Source organism: Dermochelys coriacea, chromosome 11 (assembly GCF_009764565.3).
Source record: "Dermochelys coriacea isolate rDerCor1 chromosome 11, rDerCor1.pri.v4, whole genome shotgun sequence".
In the NCBI taxonomy this organism is placed as follows: Eukaryota; Metazoa; Chordata; order Testudines; family Dermochelyidae; genus Dermochelys; species Dermochelys coriacea.
This window is the reverse complement of record NC_050078.2, coordinates 52,036,972-52,063,593: the sequence shown is the minus strand read 5'-3', so window position 1 is coordinate 52,063,593 and position 26,622 is coordinate 52,036,972. Positions and strand designations below refer to the sequence as shown.

Here is a 26,622-nt window from a genome sequence, read left to right as displayed (position 1 = left end):
TAGCTCTAGTGGCAACAGCAGGGCCTTGGCTAGAGGGAGCAGATGACACAGCATGGAGCCGGGAGATGGTGGGTGGGAGCAGAGTAGGGATGCAGAGGAAGGGACGAGTGTAAGGGGGTGAGGCAAGTGAGAGTTTATTTGAATGTGGGACATGTGATGACATGTGGGGGCCCACAATAAAAACTTGCGCTGAGGCCCATATCTTTGTTCCTCTGCCATGGCACATAGGAGAAGGAAAGGGGGAAGGGGCGGGGGGAACCAAGTGGAGCCCAGTCAGCACTTGCTAATCTTGATGATTGTTACATCTGCCACTGTGCATGGCCCTTTTATTGTATGGTCCTATTTGAGTGGCAAATAGCTGAAAGAAACCTTACCAGCTAAGATCTCAGATCTTATGTTTATACTGTTTATACTCAGTGCTTTCACCCCCCAGCACTCAGTGGGAGGCAGAGAATTCAAGGACTCTGCCCCTGGCCAAGAGGAAGGAGTTATGCAGGCACATGAGTGCTACATGACGGATCTTGGGGAGAGGAACTGCTCCCTCAGGATCCGAGTAGGATATTGGAAATGGCCATGCCATGCATGATGAACACGTCAAGGAGGCTCCAGGTTGACAGGTGCCAGGACCCTGATGCTTAGATAAGAAATTAGTCAAGGAAGAAACAAAGACATATTTTACACGAAAGAAAGATAAGGTCAGGCCAGGAATCAGCAGACACCTGTGATGCAGTGAGATCCAAAGGCGCGCATATCTTTTCAGTCTGTTTTTCTCTCTCTGACACTATTTTCCACTTTGGTTGGTTTCTTCTTCTACTCTTCTGTTGGTTTGTCTTTTACTATTTCCCTTGCATTGCTCTTCTCTCACACACTGCCCTCCTCCTGACTGTTCCCTGTTATTTATTCTCATCAAGGGAGTTCTGTGGCTGTCATGGCATTTCCTTCAGTTTTCTTTTTTCTGATTCTGGAATTCTGGTTAGTCAGATACAGTAATGCTTGCAGATGCTCGAGGAATGTCTTGAAAAAATATCCAACATCTGAAAAAAAATCCTTCTTGTCTCTAGATCAAGGCCTGTTTGGCTGGTCTGGTGAGATGCTCCTTAGCAGTCAGCCAGGGCTTGGTATATAACTTCCTATGGAAACAGATAGAGTCAACGTGGTTGTGAATGATTACACTTTCAATCAATTGTATATCCCCAGGAAGGCTGGTGGGTAGAGCTGATCCCCTTATAGATTGCTTCAGGCAGCAATAGTGAAAAAAGGCACACTCAGATATTTTAAATAATGAAAATAGGTTTATTTAAAATAAATAGATGCACTCAGGGATCTATTAAGGTTGTGTGTGCAAGTTCTCTCAAAAGCAGTATCTAAACTCTTATTGTGATACAAATGTAAAAGCAGCACCACCATATTAAACCAATAAAGGGAAAATCAGATTTCCCCCACATAATCAAGACCAAATGGAAGAATGATCAGTGATTAATGTACTGCCAAACCACTAAAACACAGAGGAAAAGTAAACAGCACACATACAAGAGTAATGGAAACTTTAGCTGTATATCCAAGTGACTGACTGCATGAAACCGAGAACAAAACACCAAAAGCCATCAGCAACACCCCATGCCAACAGTTCAAATGCCACACACGAGTATAGCTTTACAGAAACTCCAAAGCTCTATTCCCAACTAAGGAAACCATATCTTTCTAACCACGATATAGTATTACTAATACTTCTCACAGACTTATTCAGGAAGTGGTAACAAATGTGTTAATCTATTTTGCATAAGACTTCTTGAATGACAGTTATACATCATACTGAGCAACTATTTAACCGTTTAACATCACTACTAGCTTTGATACAGATCATTCTAAAATAAAATTTAAAATAATATTATGCAGAAACTGATTTAATTTTTTAGAAATGCACTGAATGAGTATAAATTCAAATAGTAAAAATAATAAAGATACAGAATTGTAATGGACGAAACATGCATGCAAAAGACTTGCAACTTGATGGTTAACTTTCTCTTTCATCCTTTTGATGAACAATTTGACTGCATAATCAAAATTTCTTTTGGCTTTCTGCCTTGGTTCTCATTACTTTTAATGCCTGGGTGTATGAATGCAACTAGAGATATTTTATTTTGAAAGTTGTTTTCCCCTTTCCAATTCAAATTCACTTCAGGACATCGTAGCTTTATTAGGGTGTTAACTTGGAGGGTATTGCAATCACCATCACCATGTATTGGTATAGATGTTGATTAAATAAGTGACAGCAAAATTTCACACAAGGGAATCAGAGGTCATATATATATTCACTGCTAAAAGCTTAGGGCCAAATTAATGCCAGGTGTAAACAGGTGAAACTCCATTACTATCAGTGTTTCCTACCCATTTACATTCAGGATGAAACCGGGCTACATGTAAATTTGAAAAATTTAAATAATTACAATTTACAGCTCTGTAAAATCCTAGGCCAAAAGAAGTAGCTTTCAAAAATATAATTTGGAAAAAATCTTTGTCATGCAGCACAGGACTATATTCAGGTTTTTTACACAGTTCTTTCTCAGTCATACTCCACTGGCCTGTAGTTTATTCTCATGAAAAGCAGTATCCTAGCTGCATAACTTCAGAGCTGCTGTATTTAAGTCCCTCAGACAAGCCTCTTTAAAGCCTCAAGGAAGCTCCATGCTGAAATAATGTTCCAAATATGATAATGAATCTGCAAAGTAATGTTTTAAGAATTCCTTTGAAAAGGTTAAATAGTAATTTAGAACCTGTAAATATGAGGTTCTCCCATTCCTAATTACACTTTTATCTATATATTTAAACAAATTTCTTACAAATTGGTGTTCCATCTCAGAATAACACATGATCACAGATTTCTTAATAATCTGCATTGTCAAAAGGACACAATGTCTTGTGTGCCAGGAACTTCCAGTGAAATGCAATAAATGCATGACATTATGATAACATATGCATTCTATTAGCATTTGCCAATACTACAAGTTATGTGGCTGCCAGGTTCCATGTCATTTCATTGGGTTACCTATATCAGCAGAGCATACGCTGTGTAATTACAATACCTGGTTCTTATATAGTGCTTTCCATCAGTAGATCTCAAAGCACTTTATCAAGGAAGTCAGTAGCATTATAAATCTATCCAATCACTTACTGAAACTCACTAGATCAGTGGTTCTCAACCTATTGACCATTCTGGGCCACATATGTGGCCTGCAATGTGTTATGTGGGATGCATCCAATACTACCTGTATGGCCCTAAGGATGTCACATGGCCCATGACTCTGTGGTGATTGGGTAACAAGCGGCCCACGGATTGCAGGTTGAGAACCACTCCACTAGATCATAGTTTGAGTTGACTGAATTGTTTAAGGAATAATGTGCCCATATCAAACCCATTTTCCACTGTTTTTCTACATTTCCGCTCTTTTAAATAAATCCATTTAAAATGTATATTTTAGTTTCCAGTTGTTTAGTTTCCAGTTGTCTCCACTTGACTTGCCTCTATCCTTACTTAAAATATTTAGGGAAGTCTTGTTTCTATTTTGTTTTTTATCATCAAATTAACGATTTTGCATTACATTTCACATGTCCATGCCATGTGTTAAAACAGGACTTGATTATAATGGGCAACTAACCTACCATTCCCACTTGTTTCAGGGACTCTAGATAAGAGAAGGAGGCACTAGTAGGATTTTGCACTGTCATACCATGTGATCTTTTCCAGGGTCCTCAATAACAATATTTTTTGTTTGTTTGTAAATTTCAACTGCCAGGCAGTTAACAAATAACAAATTTTAGTTTTTAAAATTTTGCATGCAGAATGCCACACAGTATCACCCATGCATAGACATACATATGTCTTCCCTCACAGAGTAGAACTCTTGCAATAAATTCAAGCATACATAATAGCATCCTTTATTTGAAAAGAGAACAAGTAATATATGTGAAATTTAGTAGAGTACAGTCTTTTCTCATTTTATGCCTAAATGTACTGTATCCCCCTGTAGTGCATTGGGACCACAACTTGCCATCCCTCTTCGCGTGGGAATTCTGCAGCTTTACATTATAAGGCTATCTAAAGGGAAAAACTTTTACTTCTATTGCGACACTGAGAGACTCTATCCGTTTTTTAAAATCTGGAAAACCTTTATCACAGTGAGCATCACATTCTCACAAGTATTCTTCATATCTCTGAACATCACCAGCATTAATTAGAAATAGCAATTATACACAATCATAGTTGTATAGATTTAAGATAAAATGTTTCCCTCAGATCTGTTCTATAAATCATAGCACCAAGATTCAGTTCTCCCTACATCCATAGAACACCCACTGAAATTAAAGTGAGCTCTCCACATGGAAGAAGGGCAGATTATTGGAGTCACAATCTACCTTGAGAATCTGAGAGTGAAATAATCTCAGTTACTTCCCAATATCACATTCTACAAAGAAAGGAAAGAGACTGAAGGAATTAAATTTGAGGGGCTGAAAAGAACCTTTTAATATGAGATACAAAAATCACACATTCAATTCCTGACCACTGAAATTTACCATGAAGGCCAGAGACTGCTATTTTTACTCCTGATGAGTAGCACCTCAATCTACAAATAGTGCCAATGAAATTAAAAGGATTATTTAATGGGACTTCATATAAGAAAGTACATCAGAATCTTGCCCAGAATGCTTAATATATCTCAGGCCGTTCTTGAGAACTAAATATACGTATACTTACAACCTTTCGCATCCCTCAGATGTACTACAGGCAAAAAGCAAATATTTTAAAAAGTGGAAGAGGACTAGTACTTTGAATCATGATAATAAAAATTAACACTCATATTCTTAATATTAAGTAAAACAAATGGTTTTAATGGAGCATATTTTTTTACTTTTCTTTAACTATCATACTGATTTAAGATGATGAAGACAAATAAAAAAAACCAAACCAATACAAAGTAAATGTGACGTGGATGACAGATGAAATTATACATTTGTATCCTTAAAGTGCAGTTAACATATTGAGTTGATCTAAGACAAATATAACATATCTTTTTATAATTGTAATATTTTGTGACTAGACCTTTTTAGATGCAACTTGATGGAAATTTAATCCTACATATTCCATATAAAATTACAACCCCTAAACTCAAAGACATTATTTGATTAGATACTGTTTAGTGTATCCAATCACTTTTGAAGTTAACACAGCTGTGTTAAATTCTGATTGTCAGCACTCCTCTCAAAAATAAAACAAACAATGTAACAATGTTCCATTTTATCTACTCTTTTACGTTGTATCTTATACATCTATCAGAACGAAATCCCCCATTTTGCTTGATATGCGGCCTTCCAGTCCATCCATGGGTAGGGCTTACTGGGATGGGCAGGAGGAAATAATTATGATACATGCTGTCAATTTGTACGAAGATTAATACCCCTGAACAACTACAAACTGTTTGTGTTATTGAGTCATACTAGGAAATGCCTAATAATGTGTATTGAGAGCATATCATCTATCATACTTCACTTATAGCATATAAAACACAGTAATCCATCTGCTATTTTAAATGTGAATGAACCAAACTAGATTTATATTTTTCTGACTGAATATAGTAATTCTTCTGTGTTACATCATCTCAAGACTATATCCTTATGAAGTTCACTGCACAACCGGGAATGAGGAGAATTAAGAAAAAGAAGCTGCATTTTTCACACTGATTATTAGAAGTGGTTAGCTGGCTATTGAAATGTGATAGTTTTCTGAGAAAAGTCCAGGCTTTGAAATATATTTTGCCCAGAAAGTTAAATTTTCATCAAATTGGAAAAATGTCTCTGCTCATTAACAAGTAACACAAGAAAGGTCATACATTTAAAAAACCAAAAGCAAAAAAGAGGAAGCAGATTTTCCAGTGATTAGGTCTGTGAATTTAAAAATTCTCCTCTTAAAAAAGTGCATTCAAGTAATTTTAGCAAAATCCGGCACTTACTTTTTATTACTATTTTTAGTAACATCACACCTTTTCTTCCCAGAAATGTATAGAGAATATAAGAAAAGGTACGTTCATTCTACTTTTACTTTTGTAAAATGTAGTAATTAGATATCCTTGTTTGAATAAGCATAATTTAGCCTTAAACACATCCAGTCCACATCCTGCAAAGTTTTAGTGCCTCTTCTAACTATAACATGCTCATCGCAACTGAATGCTGCGGGACTTTGTCTGGCAAGGAGGAAGAAAAGGGATTGTAGCTCTTGAGCCATGGGGGAACCAGAAGTGTTTGGTTTAGATAGGGACACTGAACCACCAGGAACACCAGCTGGGGGGAAAGGGGATTTATATCAAGTGCCACACAAATTATACCCTCTTTCTTCATGAACCAGCAGCGCCCTCTCTCCCACCCATGGGATCAAAGTAGGACCAAGTATTTTATGATCTACTGTGGACACTGTGCTAGTCACCTTTTTCCTTTAGGAGCTGGGAAGGAATTTTCCCCCACTACCATACTGGCCCAGGTGCTGAGGATTGTTTTGCCTTCCCCACAGAAATTCAGGGACCCATTGAGTTAGGTAAGGAATTTAGGTTTCAGAGTAGCAGCCGTGTTAGTCTGTATTCGCAAAAAAGAAAAGGACTACTTGTAGCACCTTAGACTTTCGGATAAAGCTTATGCTCAAATAAATTTGTTAGTCTCTAAGGTGCCACAAGTACTCCTTTTCTTTTTTGTAAGGAATTTAGGTCAAGATGTCACAAATTAGGCAAGTGTCCAGTGCAGGTACTCATTTTATGTGGTGGCAGGGAAGGGAGGATGTCTGGTTTCCTAGGGAAGCTGGAAAAGGGAGTTGGGATTCTTAATGTCTAATACAGTGGGGAGACAGCCCTCTTTTTCCAGACCCTCTGACCCTCATGACCAGCAATGGGATAGGACCAGAATGGGAGGGAAAGGGCTGATGGCAGCCCTCCCAAATAGATGGAAATGATTAAGAAAAAAATGGTGACCAGCGCTGTACAATTTACTGCTGGGTGATCCCAGATAAATTAATAAAGGTGCAGCCTTATTTAAACACATCCATTGAATCTTGTGTTTGTTCCTGTGTGTGGCTGGGACAATGGGAATTGAGGTTTTGCAGGCTCTGGGAGTACACTCTCTTTGTAGATAATTAAATAAGTTTCAGTCATGGAAAATAACAGTTCATGTAAAGCACTGATTGTCTATTATATTTAACAATTTTTTTCTCATTCCATACCTGTCTCTTACATGTACCTGCTCATTTTATTATAGTGGTAATACAAACAGCTTTGGCCTATTTGAATGACCTTTTGGGCATGCTGCAAAAGCTATTTGTTTGATAGGGTTTTGAGGGAAGGATAAAGTTATGTTATGAGATAAGATATGAGAATGAGAAGTTTTCCTGGAATATTTCTTTTTATTGCTGATTAGCTGAGATACACCGTTATCTCTCTTTGATTATTTAAGGCTGCTGGCAGACAGAATTAATTTATATATTAATATTTATGTTGCTGAGTAGTTCTTACTGTAAATCTAATTATTAGAATGCACAGAACTTCTGAATGGTAATTCTTTTTTTTTTAAATATTCAATCTAAAGAAATAACAAATAAATTAGAATATGCTTATATTTGAAACAACATTTTGGAGATGATTTTTGAAAATATAAGAATTAAATGTGTTATTCTTGTAATTAATGGGTATGAAATGTAAATATGATATTAACAGCTGTGTGTCTTATATTTACTAGCAAATAAAATAAAGAAAATAATGTGCAAAAATGCTTTAAATCAGAACTTTTAAGACTGTATTGCAGATTTCCTCACAGGCAACCCACCACACAGAATAACAGCTATCTTAAGGGTCAAATTCTGTTCTCAGAACCATGTGCCAGAAGTCACACTGAAATAATATACAGAAAGCATATACACATTTGCTACCACAATGCCAATAATAATAATACCCAATCAGTGAAACGCATAATTTGGCCATTATACAATTGCAATCTACAATCTCATATGTTATTTATACTGTTTAAGTGTCAAGAGACCTCATCAGGTACCTGGGTCCCATTGTGATAAATCCTGGATGCACACATAATGAACACATGGTTCCTGGACCAAAAAGCTAAATAGGAAAATATTGTTTTTTGCTATTCTTGTTTCTTTTATAAGAAGAATGTATCTATCACAGGGTTACTATAAGACCTGATTTTGCTATTAGGCAAATTGAATGATTTAGATTTACCAATAAAGGATCAACTCTTACAGTTTTTATTAAGGAAAATATCCTGAATAAAGGCTGAGGATTTGGCCTGAGGGATTAGTACTTTTCATTGAATGCATAGTAAGTCAGAAATCATATACAATTTACAGTTTTCACTGAGGGATTCATATAAGTCCCTATGAAAGAAAGACCTTCATATATACAATTATATCCATTCCAGTCACATGTTACTATCACACTTGATGACATTATGGAGACAGACCCCCACAGAACTTAATTTCAGTAAGGTGATAATACTGATAAATTATCATTGCTATAATAAACAGACTCTGGGGGCCTTTGTGAATCAAAATGTAAATATCCAGTTAAGACTGATGCCAGGATGGGAACAAGATGAAAAAAACCCCACATTTTCAAAATATGTGGTAGGCCCAAATTTTAATTTACACAACTGTAAAGATTAAAGAAAATGCACTGTAAAATGTTTGGATACTTCTGTAATTCAAAAAAATACTCTGACTTAAGAAAATAAAAAAATAAAAATTGACAAATTATTTTTCTGCTTGGACAAAAATATAGACTCAAGGGATGTAATTCTGTCCCAATTGACTTCAATAGGACCAGCATTTCACCATTGATATTTAGATTAAAAACTAGATACCTTTCATAAAGACTTGTATGTGCACATCAACTGTTTTTTTTTTACAGCTATGTAAATGTATTTGGATACAATAAACTATAACTGCTTTAGAGCCATTAGGGTCAGTCTGCAAAACAACATATACAACAACAATACTTTTAATAATAGTTCACTAACACTAACTAAATCTGCCATTTAAAAATTCCATAAAAATCGATATCCACTGATTCTGAAGAAGGCAAAATATTTCCATGAATAAAGGATCTTCATTTGCTTACAGTCATAACTAGTGAGCCAATCCTTTAAGTACTTATTTGCATGAAAGATCAGAATGGCTCTTGGGCTATGTGATTTTACTAAGGAATTTCAGAAGAACATAAAACTTGTTAAAAGAAGAAGTAAATTATAGACAAAACAATAGATGTAAGTAACGATATGTTTGTGACAGAGAGTTATTAAGAAATCCTAAGTTACAAAGCGCAGGGTTGACACACTGAACCAGATCCTTGGGATGCAGGACTTTGCTCTTCATCCTTAGGTAGTCTGCTTGTGTGTCTGAGAAAAATGAGTTTGCATAGCATATATACAGCAACATTTGGACACAAAAGGCTGAGTTAAGGAAGCATCATTTATTTAATATAACTTTTAATTTTCCTACAATTGTTGGTTTGTCACAATCTTACTGTTACTTAAATATAGGATTATAGTGTGTTAATTATAATAAATAGAAATAGTGTGAATACTGTATTTGTTATCAGTACACAAAGATGGTGTTAAATAATTTTAAGTTATACCAATCTTGGCTGGAAAACATAGTTGTATCCATGTACTTACTGGAGATGTATGTATTTGATTTATTCTTAACTGGTTTTCCAAATCTTGTACCTTATTTTTCAGTTCTATATTTTCAGTTTCTAGTTCTTGAATCTACAAAACAAACAGTCATTGTAAAAGCTACTGGGAGACTCAATCTGATGTATCTAATTTTATATATAAATCATGAATAACATTTTTATTTCTTTATTTATTTGAGATCTGCTCTTCTTAACAGTATACTAAAAACTAATTACCAAAAAACTAGTAATTTGGTTTAATAATTGATCCAAATGCCTCATTTTATTTGAGAATGAAATACATTTCTTAGCACTTGTGAATTTTCAGGATGATGGAGAGATGCACACTGTTTTTTCATAAATGCACTGTTATTTCATAGATTATTGTCCTCTTTTGTAGTGTTTCTGGAGTCTCTTAATAATCTTTTGTCCTTAGTATAGTATTGAAACTTATGCTCCAGCATACTTCACAGAAATTTGTAAAAAATTACCGTAGTATATAATTTTCATGAAGAGAAACAACAAATATGTATGACTTACTCTTTTCTGTAACCCTGCAATCTGTTTTCTTGTTTCAACATCTTTTCCTCCAGATTCCAGAAATTTCCTGTAAGCCAGGTCAAATGCTTGACCAATTGTTAAAGTTATCTCTTCAGCCTTTATACAAGTAAAATATTGGAATTAGCACATTAAGAGTATCTTATACAGTATTTTTCATTTCACAGGAGCACCAAACATATTACATAATTAGAGTCTTACCAATTTCACGGCCGTGAAAAATTTGTCACAGACTGTGAAATAAGCCCTTCCCTGTGAAATCTGATCTCCCCTTTGCTGCAAGTCCTGGCTGGGCTGGGAGAGGACTTATTCTTCCCCTGCATGGCTGTTCTCGCTTTCAGGGGGAGATCAGAGCCACCTTGGAGTGCCTCCCCCTGCTGTAGGAAGCTCCAGCCCGGGAGGTTCCTGCAGGAGGAGACTTGTGGAGGTGGGTCCAATATTCCCCTGCTCCTGGAAGCACCTTAGCTCTTAGCTGTGAGTCCCTGCTGGGCTGGGGAGAGACAGGACTTGTCCTTCCCTTGCATGGCAGCTCTGAGGAGAGAGTGGGGGGTGGAGATTAGACCTTCTTCCAGGTACCTTTTGGGTTGGGACCCCCACGGTTATAACACTGTGAAATTTCAGAAGTAAAGAGCTGAAAACATGAAATTGACCAATTTTAAATCTCTCTGTCCGTTAAATTGTTCAACATGGATCCCTGAATTTGGTAGGGCCCTATACATAATATACAGTATACCTAGGTATTGCTTCACCCATCACTGAAATGAAATCAGCTTTGAAAAGAAACATGGCAGCCAGGAAGATAACTGAAGAATAATTGATGCAAATAAACTACAGGGGAAACTGCTGTAGACAGAATGCGATGATCTATGTTGCAGCGTACATTATGCTACTTTAATATCTATAAACAATGTGCTTGGGTCTGTTTTTGTTGCATTTTCATCTCTTGAAAGTGGCGGATGGCTGTAACTTTCTTTTGTTAACTAAATATTTTTATTGAATTCAAATTTTTCTTTCATTGTTTTTAGTTAGGTTTCAAAAGTCTATATTATAAAAATAAGGTATCGATTTCCATAAGGTCGATATATCTATATATTGTATGTCTGTGCTTAAGTGTTGAAGAGCACAAGTGCCAAACCAAACCAAATCTGTGGATGTCCATACCAATAAAATAGTTTCTCTCTTCATGTTTGAGAACTCCATACATAATGTTTCAATTCCTTTTACATAGAAAAGATTTTACTTTGGATAACTTTTGCAGGGGCAAAAACCCAACAATACAATACATTCATTAACTGTTAATATTTTGGAAACTCGGTTAATCCCAGTAATCACCATTACATGGTCAGCATTTGTTCAGTTTTCTCCTTGTACTTAGAACAGGAAAAACTGTGGCATATATGTGGTCTCTTGGTTGGAAAACAGATTTTTTTCTGACAACCACTATAACAACTGGATTTATGTCAACCGGACTAGACTATTGGTTTTCTTTGTCACGAAAAGCAAAGAATACATGGGAAAATATCAAGGTAAGACTGAGATTTTAATTTTGAAAGCAAGTAGAGACTTACCCTTTGATAACTTTCTGTAATATCAAATGCCTGATACAGGTTTAATCATTTTATCTGCTGCAAATTAACACAACAAAGTGACAGTTGCTCAGAATTACCATTACCAATCAGCTGCATTTTGACTATTTTAGAGAACAGACCTATATTTACCACTAATTAAATAATGGTAAATTGGCATTTGGGAATATGTAATGCTGGCACTATGGGCACTTTCCAGGAAATGTGTGTAGATTGGAAGGGAAGGCACCAACTTGAACGAGCTTCTTTGGATCCTGAAGGAACTAACTTACTGGAAAGAGAGAGGGGGTCAAACTCACTTCGGGGATCACAGGGGTAAACAGAAGTGTCAGAGAAAGAGCAATAGTGAATGAGATGGGAAAAATACTGTCAGGAATCAGGGCCTGCAGCAGAGCCAGTTTACAGGCAACTTAACGAGTGCAGCTAGCTTGTAGTAGGCTGTCTGATTGGCTACACTGTCTGACTGGTGGGAAGAGTCTCAGCAGATTAGCTCTTGAGCCCAGCAGCAGCAACAGTTTGGTAGCTGCTCAAAACATTCACCCATGGCTGTGATACCTCCTGCGTTTGCTTGTTCCCAGCCTTGCTCTCATCTTGTTCTTAACCACCAGGCCTGACTCCTATTCCAGTTGCTAGGCACGACTGCCATGTCCCAATTTATGACAGTTTGAGCAGCCAAAAAAATCAGGGAACTAGAACTCATATGGTGAGCATGGATCCTACAAAGACCAATACCTCTCTAATGGAAATAATGGGATCCCTACAGATCTTGCAGGCCCAGGTTACCACTCTGAAGGCATAGAACACAATCCTACAAGCTTAGGCCATGCTTTCAGCTCCAACCCCCACTCCTCACGAGCCCAAACTCCCTCTGCCTGACAAGTTCAATGACAATGAACACATTTCCTGGGCTCCTAAATCAGTGTTGGCTCCTATTTCTGCGACACCCACAGTCGTATCCCACTGACCAAGCCCAAGTGGGACTGATTATCAGCCTGCTTACCTGGGAGGCCCTGGCTTGGGCATCTCTGCTTCTGGAAGAATCAAGCCCACTTCTGGGCCACTTTAAGGACTTTATTTGAGCGATGGTGGTGATTTTCAATTACCCAAGTCAGGAGCGTACAGCTGAAGCCGCACCTGCAGCTTTGCAGCAGGGAGGCTGGCCAGCTGCTAAATGTGCAGCAGAATTCCGATGCTTGGTAGGAGACACCTAGTGGAATGAGGCTATGCAGTGTTATCATTTCTGGCTCTGCCTAAATGGCAATATTAATGATGAACTGGCACAGGAGGAATCGCCATCCTGCCATACTCAGCCTAGTCATCAAAATCGATGAATGCCATCGAGAAAAAAAGATGGTCCTCCTGGCTTCTGCCAGCCCTGCTGGCTCCAGCCCATTCCCCCATCACCAGTCCCTTCTCCATTGCCTGAACCCATGCAAGTCAATTAGGTTCAGCCCTGCCTCTCTGACACAAAGAAGAATCAACACTGGGCATTGGACCTATGAGGTTCAGGGCTGGGTTGGCATCTTTCCCCTCACCCCAGAAGTCCATGCCTATTCTCATCCACCATTACTTTGATGATGGCCAATCAGCCACCAACACATCTTCAATGCCCTTTCCAGTTCTGGCACCCTGTGGCCTGACACCAACCTAGAATAGCTGGTGAATTCAGTGCCTCAGATTCAGTTTCATGGATCTGGAATTTGCCCAAGCACACAATATTTCCATCCAGCACAAGGACTCCAAGTTAGCGAAGTCCACAGAGCTGTCATTCCTTTTGTCATGCCCAGATGGCTCCTTTAGAGTTACCTAATTTGAACCTTAGTTTGAACTAATTCATTCACTGCATTCATCAGTTGACACTGGCATCCCCTGGCTCATCTCCCATGACTTGTACATCTGCTGGCACTCAGGCATGGTGTGCTTTGATCTCCCATTTTTCCAGTAGTCCTGTTTCCTGAGAGCTAACTGGAGATCAGAAACCTTTTGTGGCTTACTTGGTCCTCCAAAGAATTCAGAGACATGAAGATAGGATCCAAAGGTGACCCCAACAATCACCATGACAACACTCAAAAGCTTCATGGATACCTGTTAAATAGCAACACTATGTCGATGTGTTCAGCCAAAAGAAAGCCAACGGCCTCCTTCCCCCTTGGAGCTACGACTACCCCATCAGCTTCTAGCTGAGAGCAGAAGTTCCCATCAGGTACATTTTCTCCCTCTCTGAACTTGAACTTTAGGTATTTCGGAGCTATCTTGAGTAAAACCTACAAAAGAGGTTCATTTGCCCTACCACATCCCCAGCAGGAATCCCAGTCTTCTCTGTGGTGAAGAAAGATGGTTCCTTCCAGCCTTGTGTGGACTACTGAGCTCTGAACAAGATTATACTCTGAAACTGGTACCTCTTACCGCTTAGAAGTGAGCTGTTTGAAAGTTGAACCTCCATGGAGCTTATAACCTGGTAAGGATCTAGCAAGGAGATTAATAGAAGACCATGCTGTTTAGGTTCCCCAGCGATCTTCCAGAATTTAATAAATGACATATTAGGGATATGCTGGACCAATTTATCATCAATTACCTGGATGAGATCCTCTTTCTCTCTGAAAATCAGGGCTCCACAATCATCATGTGCGCATTGTCTTGGAGAGACTCCGCCAAACCACCTATGCATGAAGCCTGAGAAAAGCTTGATAAGATCACAGTGATATATCTTTTCACCTGAGGGATACACTGGGAACCCACATAAAGTGGTGGAAATATCCAACTGGGCTGCAGCCAAGAAGGTATGAAGGGTGCAGCAATTCCTGAGGTTCGCTAATTTCTAAGAGCAATTTATTAAAGGATTCTCTAGCCTGGTTGTATCCATAACAGAGCTGTTGCACAAGGGAGCTCAGTTTCCCTGGTCCACCCAGGCTCAGACAGCCTTTGATCAACTGAAGAGAACATTCATCTCAGCACCCTTCCTGATTCACCCAGACCACATTAAACCATTTACAAATACACCCATACCATGAACCTATAATCAAAACCGCTAGGTCTCCTCCAGCCTCTGCTCACACATCAGCAGCCTAGGTATACTATATCAATGGATTTAATTGCAGAACTGTCCTGCTCAGAGGGATACACATTAATCCTGGTTGCATTGATCTGCTAACAAAGATGGCACACTTCATCCCAAACTGTACCTTTCCTACCACGTTCAGACCCAGCTTCACTCTTCCTAGAAAATGTTTTCCATTACAATGGGTTACTGACAGGCATTGTATCGCACCAGGGTCCCTGTTCATTTCCTGATTCTGGTGGGAATTTCTCAGACTGGAGGAGGTGAGAGACTCACTTATCACCCAAAGACCAATGGACAAACAGAGAAAGTCAATCAAATCTTGGAGCAGTATCTTTATTGTTTTCTCAGTTACCACCAGGTTGATTAGCCTTCCCTGATGTGCTACTCCAAATTTGAATATAACAATGCAATCTACACATTGGCCTGTTAATAATTAAACCACACAACCATAACTAAGGATACGATTTAGTTATAAGAAAAGGAGTACTGGTGGCACCTTAGAGACTAACAAATTTATTAGAGCATAAGCTTTCGTGAGCTACAGCTCACTTCATCGGATGCATTTGGTGGAAAAAACAGAGGAGAGATTTATATACACACACACAGAGAACATGAAACAATGGGTTTATCATACACACTGTAAGGAGAGTGATCACTTAAGATAAGCCATCACCAGCAGCAGGGGGGGGGAAAGGAGGAAAACCTTTCATGGTGACAAGCAAGGTAGGCTAATTCCAGCAGTTAGTGGACAGGCCCAACAAAGAAAACAACAGAACGCCACTAGCCATCACCTTCAGCCCCCAACTAAAACCTCTCCAATGCATCATCAAGGATCTACAACCTATTCTGAAGGATGAGCCATCACTCTCACAGATCTTGCGAGACAGACCAGTCCTTGCTTACAGACAGCCCCCCAATCTGAAGCAAATACTCACCAGCAACCACACACCACACAACAGAACCACTAACCCAGGAACCTATCCTTGCAACAAAGCCCGTTGCCAACTCTGTCCACATATCTATTCAGGGGATACCATCATAGGGCCTAATCACATCAGCCACACTATCAGAGGCTCGTTCACCTGCGCATCTACCAATGTGATATATGCCATCATGTGCCAGCAATGCCCCTCTGCCATGTACATTGGCCAAACTGGACAGTCTCTACGTAAAAGAATGAATGGACACAAATCAGACGTCAAGAATTATAACATTCAAAAACCAGTTGGAGAACACTTCAATCTCTCTGGTCACTCGATCACAGATCTTAGAGTGGCTATACTTCAACAAAAAAGCTTCAAAAACAGACTCCAACGAGAGACTGCTGAATTGGAATTAATTTGCAAACTGGATACAATTAACTTAGGCTTGAATAGAGACTGGGAATGGATGAGTCATTACACAAAGTAAAACTATTTCCCCATGGTATTTCTCCCTCCCACCCCACCCCCCACTGTTCCTCTGATATTCTTGTTAACTGCTGGAATTAGCCTACCTTGCTTGTCACCATGAAAGGTTTTCCTCCTTTCCCCCCCCCTGCTGCTGGTGATGGCTTATCTTAAGTGATCACTCTCCTTACAGTGTGTATGATAAACCCATTGTTTCATGTTCTCTGTGTGTGTGTATATAAATCTCTCCTCTGTTTTTTCCACCAAATGCATCCGATGAAGTGAGCTGTAGCTCACGAAAGCTTATGCTCTAATAAATTTGTTAGTCTCTAAGGTGCCACCAGTACTCCTTTTCTTTTTGCGAATACAGACTAACACGGCTGCTACTCTGAAACCTGTGATTTAGTTATAGAGGTCATGGATTCTTTAATGGACTTCTGTGACTTCTTCAGCTTCAGCTGTCAGTGGCTGTAGCTGGGGTTGGAGCCAGGTCTGTGCGACCCCAACCCGCAGCTCGGGCTGGGGCTGTGCCCCCTCCCTTGGCGGTGGAGCTCAGGCTCTCAGTCCCCTCCCATGAGGCTCCAGCTGTCATTCCTCCCCCTCGCCCCCGGTTACTTTTAGTAAAAGTCACAGACAGATCATGGGCTCTTATGCATTTCTGTTTATTGCCTGCCACCTGTCCCTAACTTTTACTAAAAATAACTGAGACAAAATCTTAACCTTAACCATAACCTGTTGATTCTTTCTAGATGAGCCAAAGTCCCACTATACCTTGTGTTTATAATTACATGAAAAGAACGTTATAGTCAATAGGTCATTTTTTCTTGGTCTATAAGTACCTGTTGTATATAAAGGAGTGCCTATTATTATACATGTGGATTGTAATGTACAAAATGACATAATTGTTAAGGGATACACATAAATGCATGGTAACTGAAAAAATTAGTAACTGACAAAATGGACAAGGAGCATTTGGTATAGCAGATGTGTTCTGGAATCAATGTAACAGCAAACCATTAAGTTATGTGTTGACTAATGTCCTAGTCATTAAGAGCTAAATATGGTTACAGACATTATTAAGTTATTGATTAGGTCAAACTAAGAATATTCAAATAAACAAAATGTCTGCAAAACCAATTGTGGGGAAAACATGAGGATTTTTCTGGGTTCTGAATGAATATATAAAGGGTGATTTTAAGGAAGTTAATGAAAAGTGAACTGAAGTACACTACCATCACATCTCCATTATAGAGATTGGTATATACCAATCTCTGTAATATCTCCTTTTTCTGCACAGTGCTGTATTAAATATTACTTGATTGTCTTACTTAAACAAAACGTCAACTGAGTTAGTTATTTGACATGTTTTATTGACTACAAACACATAACAGGCCCAATATAGCCCCTTCTTTGCAGACTATAGCTTTCTTTCCCACTTTCACACAGTGTTACCCATAAATTCCCCAGTGCTAGGCACTGTGGATTTAGCCCCCAACACGCATTGGGTGCACTAAGAGCTCAAGGAACACTTGAAGCCTGCCAAAGAAGCCTATAAAACACCACATAGACCAAGACCATCAGGCTGTCCCAAGTCTGGCCACAGGGACATGGTCTGGTTTTCTGCCCAGAACCTTAAATCAAACTACCCATCTGCCAAACCAGATTACCAATGCCTGGGCCCCTTCAAGATTATAGAGTGGATAAACCCAGTCACCTTCAGATTACAGTTGCTTGAGTCCCCAAAGAGCCACTTTGTCACCTCACACTTTTAAAGCCCTACACCTAGAACCTATACCCAAACTGCTCCAACCTATAACAGTTCTAGGACAGGAGGAGTATTTGGTCCACTGAATCCTCAACTCAGCAAGTTAGGGGAAGGCTCCCATACGTGGTGGACTGGGAAGACTACAATCTGGAGTAGTGGTCTTGGGAACATGCACACTCTGGACCTATTGCAAGAGTTCCATCAGAAGTACCTGGAGAAACTGGGCCCGGTTAGGCGGCACCCTCAAGTGCGGGTATTTGTCAGGTATCAGGCCCTGCAGAAGAGCCAGTCTCCAGGCAACCTAACAAGTGCAGCTGGCCTGTAGTAGGCTGTCTTATTGGCTAAAACACTTGATTGGGAAGTCAGAAGACCAGCTCTTAAGCTCAGCTGCAGCAGCAGTTCAGCAGCTGCTCAAAGTATTCGCCCACAGCTGTGATAACTCCTGTGCCTATTTGTTCCCAACCTTGCTCCAATCTTGTTTCAGTCCTGCTCCTGCCTTTGATGGTGGACTCAGGCTTTCCTCTGCCTTTCCCCACTCCGGTTCTGACTCTTGAATCCAGTTGTTGACATCTGACTCTGGCTCTGACCTCTGCTCTGAGCCTGGGTGCCTTTTCCTGGCTATTGGCTCCTGTACCAACCACTAGGCACAACTGCTCATATTCTCATCTCTGAAAGCTACCAGCATAAAGAGATTAGCGGAAGGGGAGAAGAAATGCACCTGAGATTGAGAAGTGATCTGTGTTTATTGCTGCCCTTCCTAAAAGAAGAGAGAAAGGAAGACAGACAAGAACATAGAAGCGAACAGAAATGTACAGTGAGTATACACATTGTTACTTATTGGCACTGAACTATTGCAGATGAATGACAAGATCACCAAATGCACTCGATAAGCAGTATGTCAAAAGATTATATAACTGTATCTAATGCTATAGAGGAAAAAAGCTGTAATTTTTGTCAAAGTCAAGAGTTTTTTTATATTCTTCTAAATGAGGCATGATGTAACAGAGATCCTGAGCAACTGTGAATATTAAACATCCCTTGTCATTTTTCATACAAATAGGTGCATTAGTGCCAATGTTCTAGTTAAATTCCATTAGGCAATTATTTTCTGCCTATGTAAACTCCTACTGTTTCAGCTGGACACAGTATTCTTCACTTCCTGTCCTAAACTATTCTTGAATGTAACTGACCATTGTTGAACACTTGCCATGTTGCACCCCAGAAGTGACTGCATTTCAGTGGTGTGTGAAGTGATTCTTCTAGTGGTGTATCAGCATGTGGGTCACCCAGCAGAGTGGAGGACGCTACTGTGCAAATCCCATACGGATATGTCTGCGTACTGCACAACAGTCCATGTGGCTACTTCACATAGTGTGCTGCAGAAACGTCCACATGGTAGCTTTGCAAACATTCCAGAACCTGGAGGGAAAGGGATCCTATCCCCATCTTGTGTATAAGCCTGGTGGTTGGCCCAGGTAGTGAGGCTGGGTACTGGGAAGAAGATTTGCCTCAAAAAAGAACATTGTGACCTTAGGTGAAAAAGTATTAACAAAATGTTTAATTTAAATCTGTAATAAACACAAGTACAATTTTAAAGGCAACATCTTGACATGAAACAATACATCAAGCTGACCCTATATAAGGGGCTGCCCAGCTGCTTGTTTTATCCTCTTCCTAGTATTAATTTCAAAACACAGGATCTGAGACCCCCAAATCATTGAAAAACATCTGACATACTTACACACTTTTCACTGTCAAAGACATAGCACAAGTGTTTATTTGACTCAGAATCTTTGCATATGAAGGTAAATATCCTCTTGTCAGTTTTATCATCAGCACAAAATGATATCCTATGAAGCTGGCAATTGTGCTGGACTTCCTGCAAATGACAATAGAATGATCAGATTTGATGAGTTAATTTTTTAGTACTTTATTCAAAAAATTAATACTCTGCACACCTAGATGTTACAGTAACATGTTTACTTTATTGTGACAAATGTATTGTGACCTTTCCCTCTTTTTAGAAAACGATATTGCATCATTCAATGCGCATGCAGTTACAAGGGAAGGCCCCTGCCCTGCAATGAACTCTGTTCAGATGGATCTGTGCACCTGTGTGGAACACATTGCAGGACAGCTACTTAATTTTATCAATTAAACCTTTTTGTAGTTTGAAGAATTCAAAATTTGTTTAAACTGTTAGTGATCGTTCTAGCTAAGATTGAGTGCATGTGAGGGTTGGTCTTTACTGCAGCAGGGATTGATTTAGTGGGTTTAGTGAAGACTTGCAAACTCGATGGCAGAGTGCTCTCTGGTTGACCTTGGTACTCCAGCTCTACGAGAGTATGTCTACAATACGAAATTAGGTCAAATTTATAGAAGTCGGTTTTGTAGAAAGCGTTTTTATACAGTCGAGTGTGTGTGTCCCCACACAAATACTCTAAATGCATGTAGTCGGCGGACTGTGTCCACAGTACCGAGGCAACCGTCGACTTCCGGAGCTTTGCACTGTGGGTAGCTATCCCACAGTTCCCGCAGTCTCCACCGCCCATTTGAATTCTGGGTAGAAATCCCAGTGCCTGATGGGGCTAAAACATTGTCACGGTGGTTCTGGGTACATATCATCAGGCCCCATTCCCTCCCTCGCTCCGTAAAAGCAAGGGCAGACAATCGTTTTGCGCCTTTTTTCTTGAGTTACCTGTGCAGACGCCATATCACGGCAAGCATAGAGCCCGCTCAGCTAACCGTCACCGTACGTCTCCTGGGTGCTGGCGGATGTGGTACTGCATTGCTACACAGCAGCAGTTTATTACCTTTTGGCATCAGACAGTGCAGTATGACTGGTAGCCGTCATCGACGTAGTCCTGGGTGCTCTTTTAACCGGACGCCTGGGCAAACATGGGAGTGACTCAGCCAGGTCATTTCCCTTGTTTCGTCTCATGGCGATTGAGTCCTACCGGCAGTGCACTGTCTTTTAATCTGCAGCCAGCAGAAGATGATGGCCAGCAGTCATACCTGCACCGTCTTCTGCCGAGCACCCAGGAGGTGACGATGGCTAGCGGTCGTACTGCACAGTCTGCTGCCAGCAAGATGTATAAAGATAGATGAAGTGGCATAAAACAAGAAATAGACCAGATTTGTTTTGTATTCATTGTCTTCTCCTTCCCTCCCTCTGTGAAATCAAAGACCTGATAAACCCAGTTTTGAGTTCTATCCTTGAGGTTTTGAGTTCTATCCTCATGAACTCAAACTCATGAATGAGGCAGCCATTCAGTTTCTCGCAAAGCCACCCCCTTTGTTGATTTTAATTCCTTGTAAGCCAACCCTGTAAGCCATGTTGTCAGTCGCCCCTCAGACAATCGTTCTGCGCCTTTTTTCTGTGCAGACACCATACCATGGCAAGCATGGAGCCCTCTCAGATCACTTTGACAATTAGGAGCACATTAAACACCACACGCATTAACCAGCAGTATATGCAGCACCAGAACCTGGCAAAGCGAAACCGGGCGAGTAGGCGACGTCAGCGCGGTGACGAGAGTGATGAGGACATGGACACAGACTTCCCCCAAAGCATGTGCCCTGGCAATGTGGGCATCATGGTGCTAATGGGGCAGGCTCATGCGGTGGAACACCGATTGTGGGACTGGGAAACAAGCACAGATTGGTGTGACCGCATAGTGTTGCAGGTCTGGGATGATTCCCAGTACCTCTGAAACTTTCGCAAGCGTAAGGGCACTTTCATGGAACTTTGTGACTTGCTTTTCCCTGCCCTGAGGCGCAAGAATACCAAGATGAGAGCAGCCCTCACAGTTGAGAAGTGAGTGGCAATAGCCCTGTGAAAGCTTGCAATGCCAGACAGCTACCGGTCAGTCGGGAATCAATTTGGAGTGGGCAAATCTACTGTGGGGGCTGCTGTGATGCAAGTAGCCAACACAATCAAAGATCTGCTGATATCAAGGGAAATGTGCAGGTCATAGTGAATGGCTTTGCTGCAATGGGATTCCCTAACTGTGGTGGGGCCATAGACGGAACTCATATCCCTATCTTGGCACTGGAGCACCAAACCAGCGAGTACATAAACCGCAAGGGGTACTTTTCAATAGTGCTGCAAGCACTGGTGGATCACAAGGGACGTTTCACCAACATCAACGTGGGATGGCTGGGAAAGGTACATGACGCTCGCCTCTTCAGGAACTCTGGTCTGTTTCAAAAGCTGCAGGAAGGGACTTTCTTCCCAGACCAGAAAATAACCATTGGGGATGTTGAAATGCCTATAGTTATCCTTGGTGACCCAGTCTAACCCTTAATGCCATGGCTCATGACGCCATACGCAGGCAGCCTGGAGAGTAGTCAGGAGCTGTTCAACTACAGGCTGAGCAAGTGCAGAATGGTGGTAGAATGTGCATTTGGATGTTTAAAAGCACGCTGGCGCAGTTTACTGACTCGGTTAGACCTCAGCGAAACCAATATTCCCACTGTTATTACTGCTTGTTGTGCTCTCCACAATATCTGTGAGAGTAAGGGAGAGACGTTTATGGTGGGGTGGAAGGTTGAGGGAAATCACCTGGCTGCTGGTTACACACAGCCAGACACCAGGGTGGTTAGAAGAGCACAGGAGGTTGCGGTACGCATCAGAGAAGCTTTGAAAACCAGTTTCATGACTGGCCAGGCTACAGTGTGAAAGTTTGTTTCTCCTTGATGAAATCCCCAGCCCCTTGTTTCACTCTACTTCCCTGTAAGCTAATCACCCTCCCCACCTCCCTTCGATCACCGCTTGCAGAGGCAATAAAGTCATTGTTGCTTCACATTCATGCATTCTTTATTAATTCATCACACAAATAGGGGGATAATTACCAAGGTAGCCCTGGAGAGGTGGTGGAGGAGGGAAGGACATTGCCACACAGCACTTTAAAAGTTTAAAACTTATTGAATGACAGCCTTCTGTTACTTGGGAAATCCTCTGGGGTGGAGTGGCTGGGTGGCCCGAGGCCCCCCACCGTGTTCTTGGGCGTCTGGGTGAGGAGGCTATGGAACTTGGGGAGGAGGGCGGTTGGTTACACAGGGGCTGTAGCGGCGGTCTGTGCTCCTGCTGCCTTTCCTGCAGCTCAACCATATGCTGGAGCACATTAGTTTGATCCTCCAGCAGCCTCAGCATTGAATCCTGCCTCCTCTCATCATGCTGTCGCCACCTTTCAGCTTCAGCCCTCTCTTCAGCCCGCCACTCACTCTCTTCAGCCTGCCACCTCTCCTCCCGGTCATTTTGTGCTTTCCTGCACTCTGACATTGTCTGCCTCCATGCATTCGTCTGTGCTCTTCAGTGTGGGAGGACCGCATGAGCTCAGAGAACATTTCATTGCGAGTGCGTTTTTTTCACCTTCTAATCTTCGCTAGTCTCTGGGAAGGAGAAGATCCTGCGATCCTTGAAACACATGCAGCTGGTGGACAAAAAAAAAGGGATAGTGGTATTTGAAAAGACAAATTTTATAGAACAATGGGTACACTCTTTCATGGTAAACCTTGCTGTTAACATTACAGACATAGCACATGTGCTTTCGTTACAAGGTCGCATTTTGCCTCCCCCCACCATGTGGCTAACAGCAGGGAATATTTCTGTTCAGCCATAGGCAAACAGGCCAGCAGGAATGGGCACCTCTGAATGTCCCCTTAAGAAAAGCACCCTATTTCAACCAGGTGACCATGAATGATATCACTCTCCTGAGGATAATACAGAGAGATAAAGAACAGATGTTGTTTGAATGCCAGGAAACATATACTGCAATGCTTTGTTCTACAATGATTCCTGAGTACGTACTACTAGCCTGGAGTGGTAAAGTGTCCTACCATGGTGTATGGAAGAAGGCTGCCCTCCCCAGAAACCTTTTGCAAAGGCTTTGGGAGTATATCCAGGAGAGCCACGAATGCCAGGGCGAAGTAATCATTAAACATGCTGGCTTTTAAACCTTTTATAGTATTTTAAAAGGTACACTCACCAGAGGTCCCTTCTCCGCTTGGTGGGTCCAGGAGGCAGCCTTGAGTGGGTTCGGGAGGTACTGGCTCCATGTCCAGGCTGAGAAACACTTCCTGGCTGTCGGGAAAACCGGTTTGTCCGCTTGTTTGCTGTGAGCTATCTACAATCTCATCATTATTGTCTTCCTTATCCCCAAAACCTGCTTCCGTGTTGCTCTCCATTGAAGGAGTCAAACAACATGGCTGCAGTAGTGGTGGCTGAACCCCCTTAAATGGCATGCAGCTCATCATAGAAGCGGCATGTTTGGAGTTCTGACCTGGAGCGGCTGTTCGCCTCTCTGGTTTTCTGGTAGGCTTCCCTCAGCTCCTTAAGTTTCACACGGCACTGCTTTGGGTCCCTGTTATGGCCTCTGTCCTTCATGCCCTGGGAGATTTTCACAAATGTTTTGGCATTTCGAAAACTGGAACGTAGTTCTGATAGCACGGATTCCTCTCCCCATACAGTGATCAGATCCCATACATCCCGTTCGGTCCATGCTGGAGCTCTTTTGCGATTCTGGGATTCCGTCATGGTCACCTCTGCTAATTAGCTCTGCATGGTCACCTGCAGCTTGCCACGCTGGCCAAACAGGAAATTGAAATTCAAAAGTTCGCGGGCCTTTTCCTGTCTACCTAGTCAGTGCATCTGAGTTGAGAATGCTGTCCAGAGCGGTCACAATGGAGCACTCTGGGATAGCTTCCGGAGGCCAATACAATCTAATTGCGTCCACAGTACCCCAAATTCGACCCAGCAAAACCGATTTCAGCGCTAATCCCCTTGTCGGGGTGGAGTAAGGAAATCGATTTTAAGAGCCCTTTTAGGTTAAAAAAAGGGCTTCGTCATGTGGACGGGTGCAGGGTTACATCGATTTAACGCAGCTAAAGTCGACCTCAACGCCTAGTGTAGACCAGGGCCAAGAAGAGTAAGGGAAGTCGACCAGAGAACGTCTTCTGTCGACACAGCGAAGTGAAGACACCGGGATAAGTCAACATAAGATACGGCGACTCCAGGTACGTTATTCACGCAGCAGGAGTGGCGTAACTTAGGTCGACTTACCCCCTAGTGAAGACAAGCCCTCAATCTCTTAAAAAGCAAATCTTAAAAAGCAGAATCTGCAAAACAAAAAAGGCTTACAAATGAGAATGGATAAAGACATCTGGAATTATTTAGCCCTGAGAGAAGTAACTAAGCATTTAGATTAGATAAAAGTGGTAAAATTGGGTATTGGAAAACAGCAATAAAATTCGTTAATGGTCTAGATGGTTATTAATTTTTATTTCTAGTGTAAAAGTGGTGAATCAAAACCAGCATCTTAAACCTATAACTGAAGAGGGGAAAATAAGACATACTAGTAACTATCAAAAGAGACAAGACAAAAGAACAAGAGTGTACACATGTGCCTAAGAAACATCAGTGTAGAACTTTTAGGTTTGTAGCAAACGTGATAAATTATGTGCCTAGGAGAGTAGTGATTTTGAGTGTCAGACCAGAATATAATAACCTAAGGATTTAATATGTTTGGGAGAAGAGTTAAAACACACAAAACACAGGGCATTTGGGACACTTTTTGAGAGAACGAGTTAGTTGAGAACTTGAACACAGAGCTTTTTCTTGGAGTTCTGATGTGCTATGCCTGAGAGTTATAAATTGTGTTTTGCTTTTTCAGGTTAACATTTCTGCTCAGGAGTGTTTCTATGGTAATTATACTTTGATATGAAATCCTGTACCCAGCAATTAATATCTCAGGCAGCAAAGAAGGAACCTGATTATGGAGTCCAGACCTTCTTGACACCTAAAAGCCTGGAGAGATTTAATTTGGAATAGTACCCAGAGGAAACTCCCTACGTGTTTGTAGTCTGTGTGTGTCATGGCAGAACCATCCCAATTCACTATTCTATTGTTAATATCAAAGAAAACAATTTCTATGGCTTTTCTTATAGAATGCCTTTTGTAATTCTAAATGTTTCTGTTGGCAACAAATGGGGTGTTTTGCAAATTCTTTCATGTGGTTTCTATGAAAAAAGGCACACATCCAAATCCTTCCTCTTTACACAAGTACACACACATTTGTCAACTCAAGACATATATTTTAAAGCACACACAAGTTGTACTGTGACAAGGGCATGGCTTCACTTCTGTCTTCTTGCCTGCAGAAACTGAGCAGACTCCAACAGGTGTACACTCAGTGACCTTTCATTTTACGTTCCCTCCTCCAACATTATTACAGTCCCTATGGAACGGTCGATTTACAATATTCACAGTGCCTTTGTTCTCCCATCTCTAAGACCTCAGTGTGAGTGAGCTCAGCTAGCCCTGTTCCTCTCTCTCACCCTTTCTTGGGACTTCCTTCTGTGCCTCTTTATCAGACCTGGGCTGATGTGCTAATTAGATCTTTATCCCACCCAGCCCACCAGCCTGATTAGATAATTACCCCAATCAGCTTCCCCTGGGGAACTAATTAGTATCTAAGTGAGCAGAGTACATGCTCTCCTGCACTCTCCCCACCTCTCCTTCCTGTACTCTGTCACACATACTTAA

The 26,622-nt window shown here is 41.0% G+C and overlaps 1 protein-coding gene across 8 annotated transcripts in view; it reads right to left on the bottom strand.

Moving 5' to 3' along the window:
• Positions 1–26,622, bottom strand: part of GULP1 (GULP PTB domain containing engulfment adaptor 1) — a 289,955-nt gene that overhangs the window by 35,501 nt on the left and 227,832 nt on the right. For all 8 annotated transcript variants that reach the window (XM_043505462.1, XM_043505461.1, XM_043505459.1 and 5 more), the window contains 3 exons: positions 19,819–19,956; positions 10,260–10,376; positions 9,721–9,813 (listed from right to left, as the gene is read on the bottom strand). In XM_043505462.1, the coding sequence (XP_043361397.1) occupies positions 9,721–9,813; positions 10,260–10,376; positions 19,819–19,956 (348 nt within the window). The remainder of the gene's footprint in view (positions 1–9,720; positions 9,814–10,259; positions 10,377–19,818; positions 19,957–26,622) is intronic.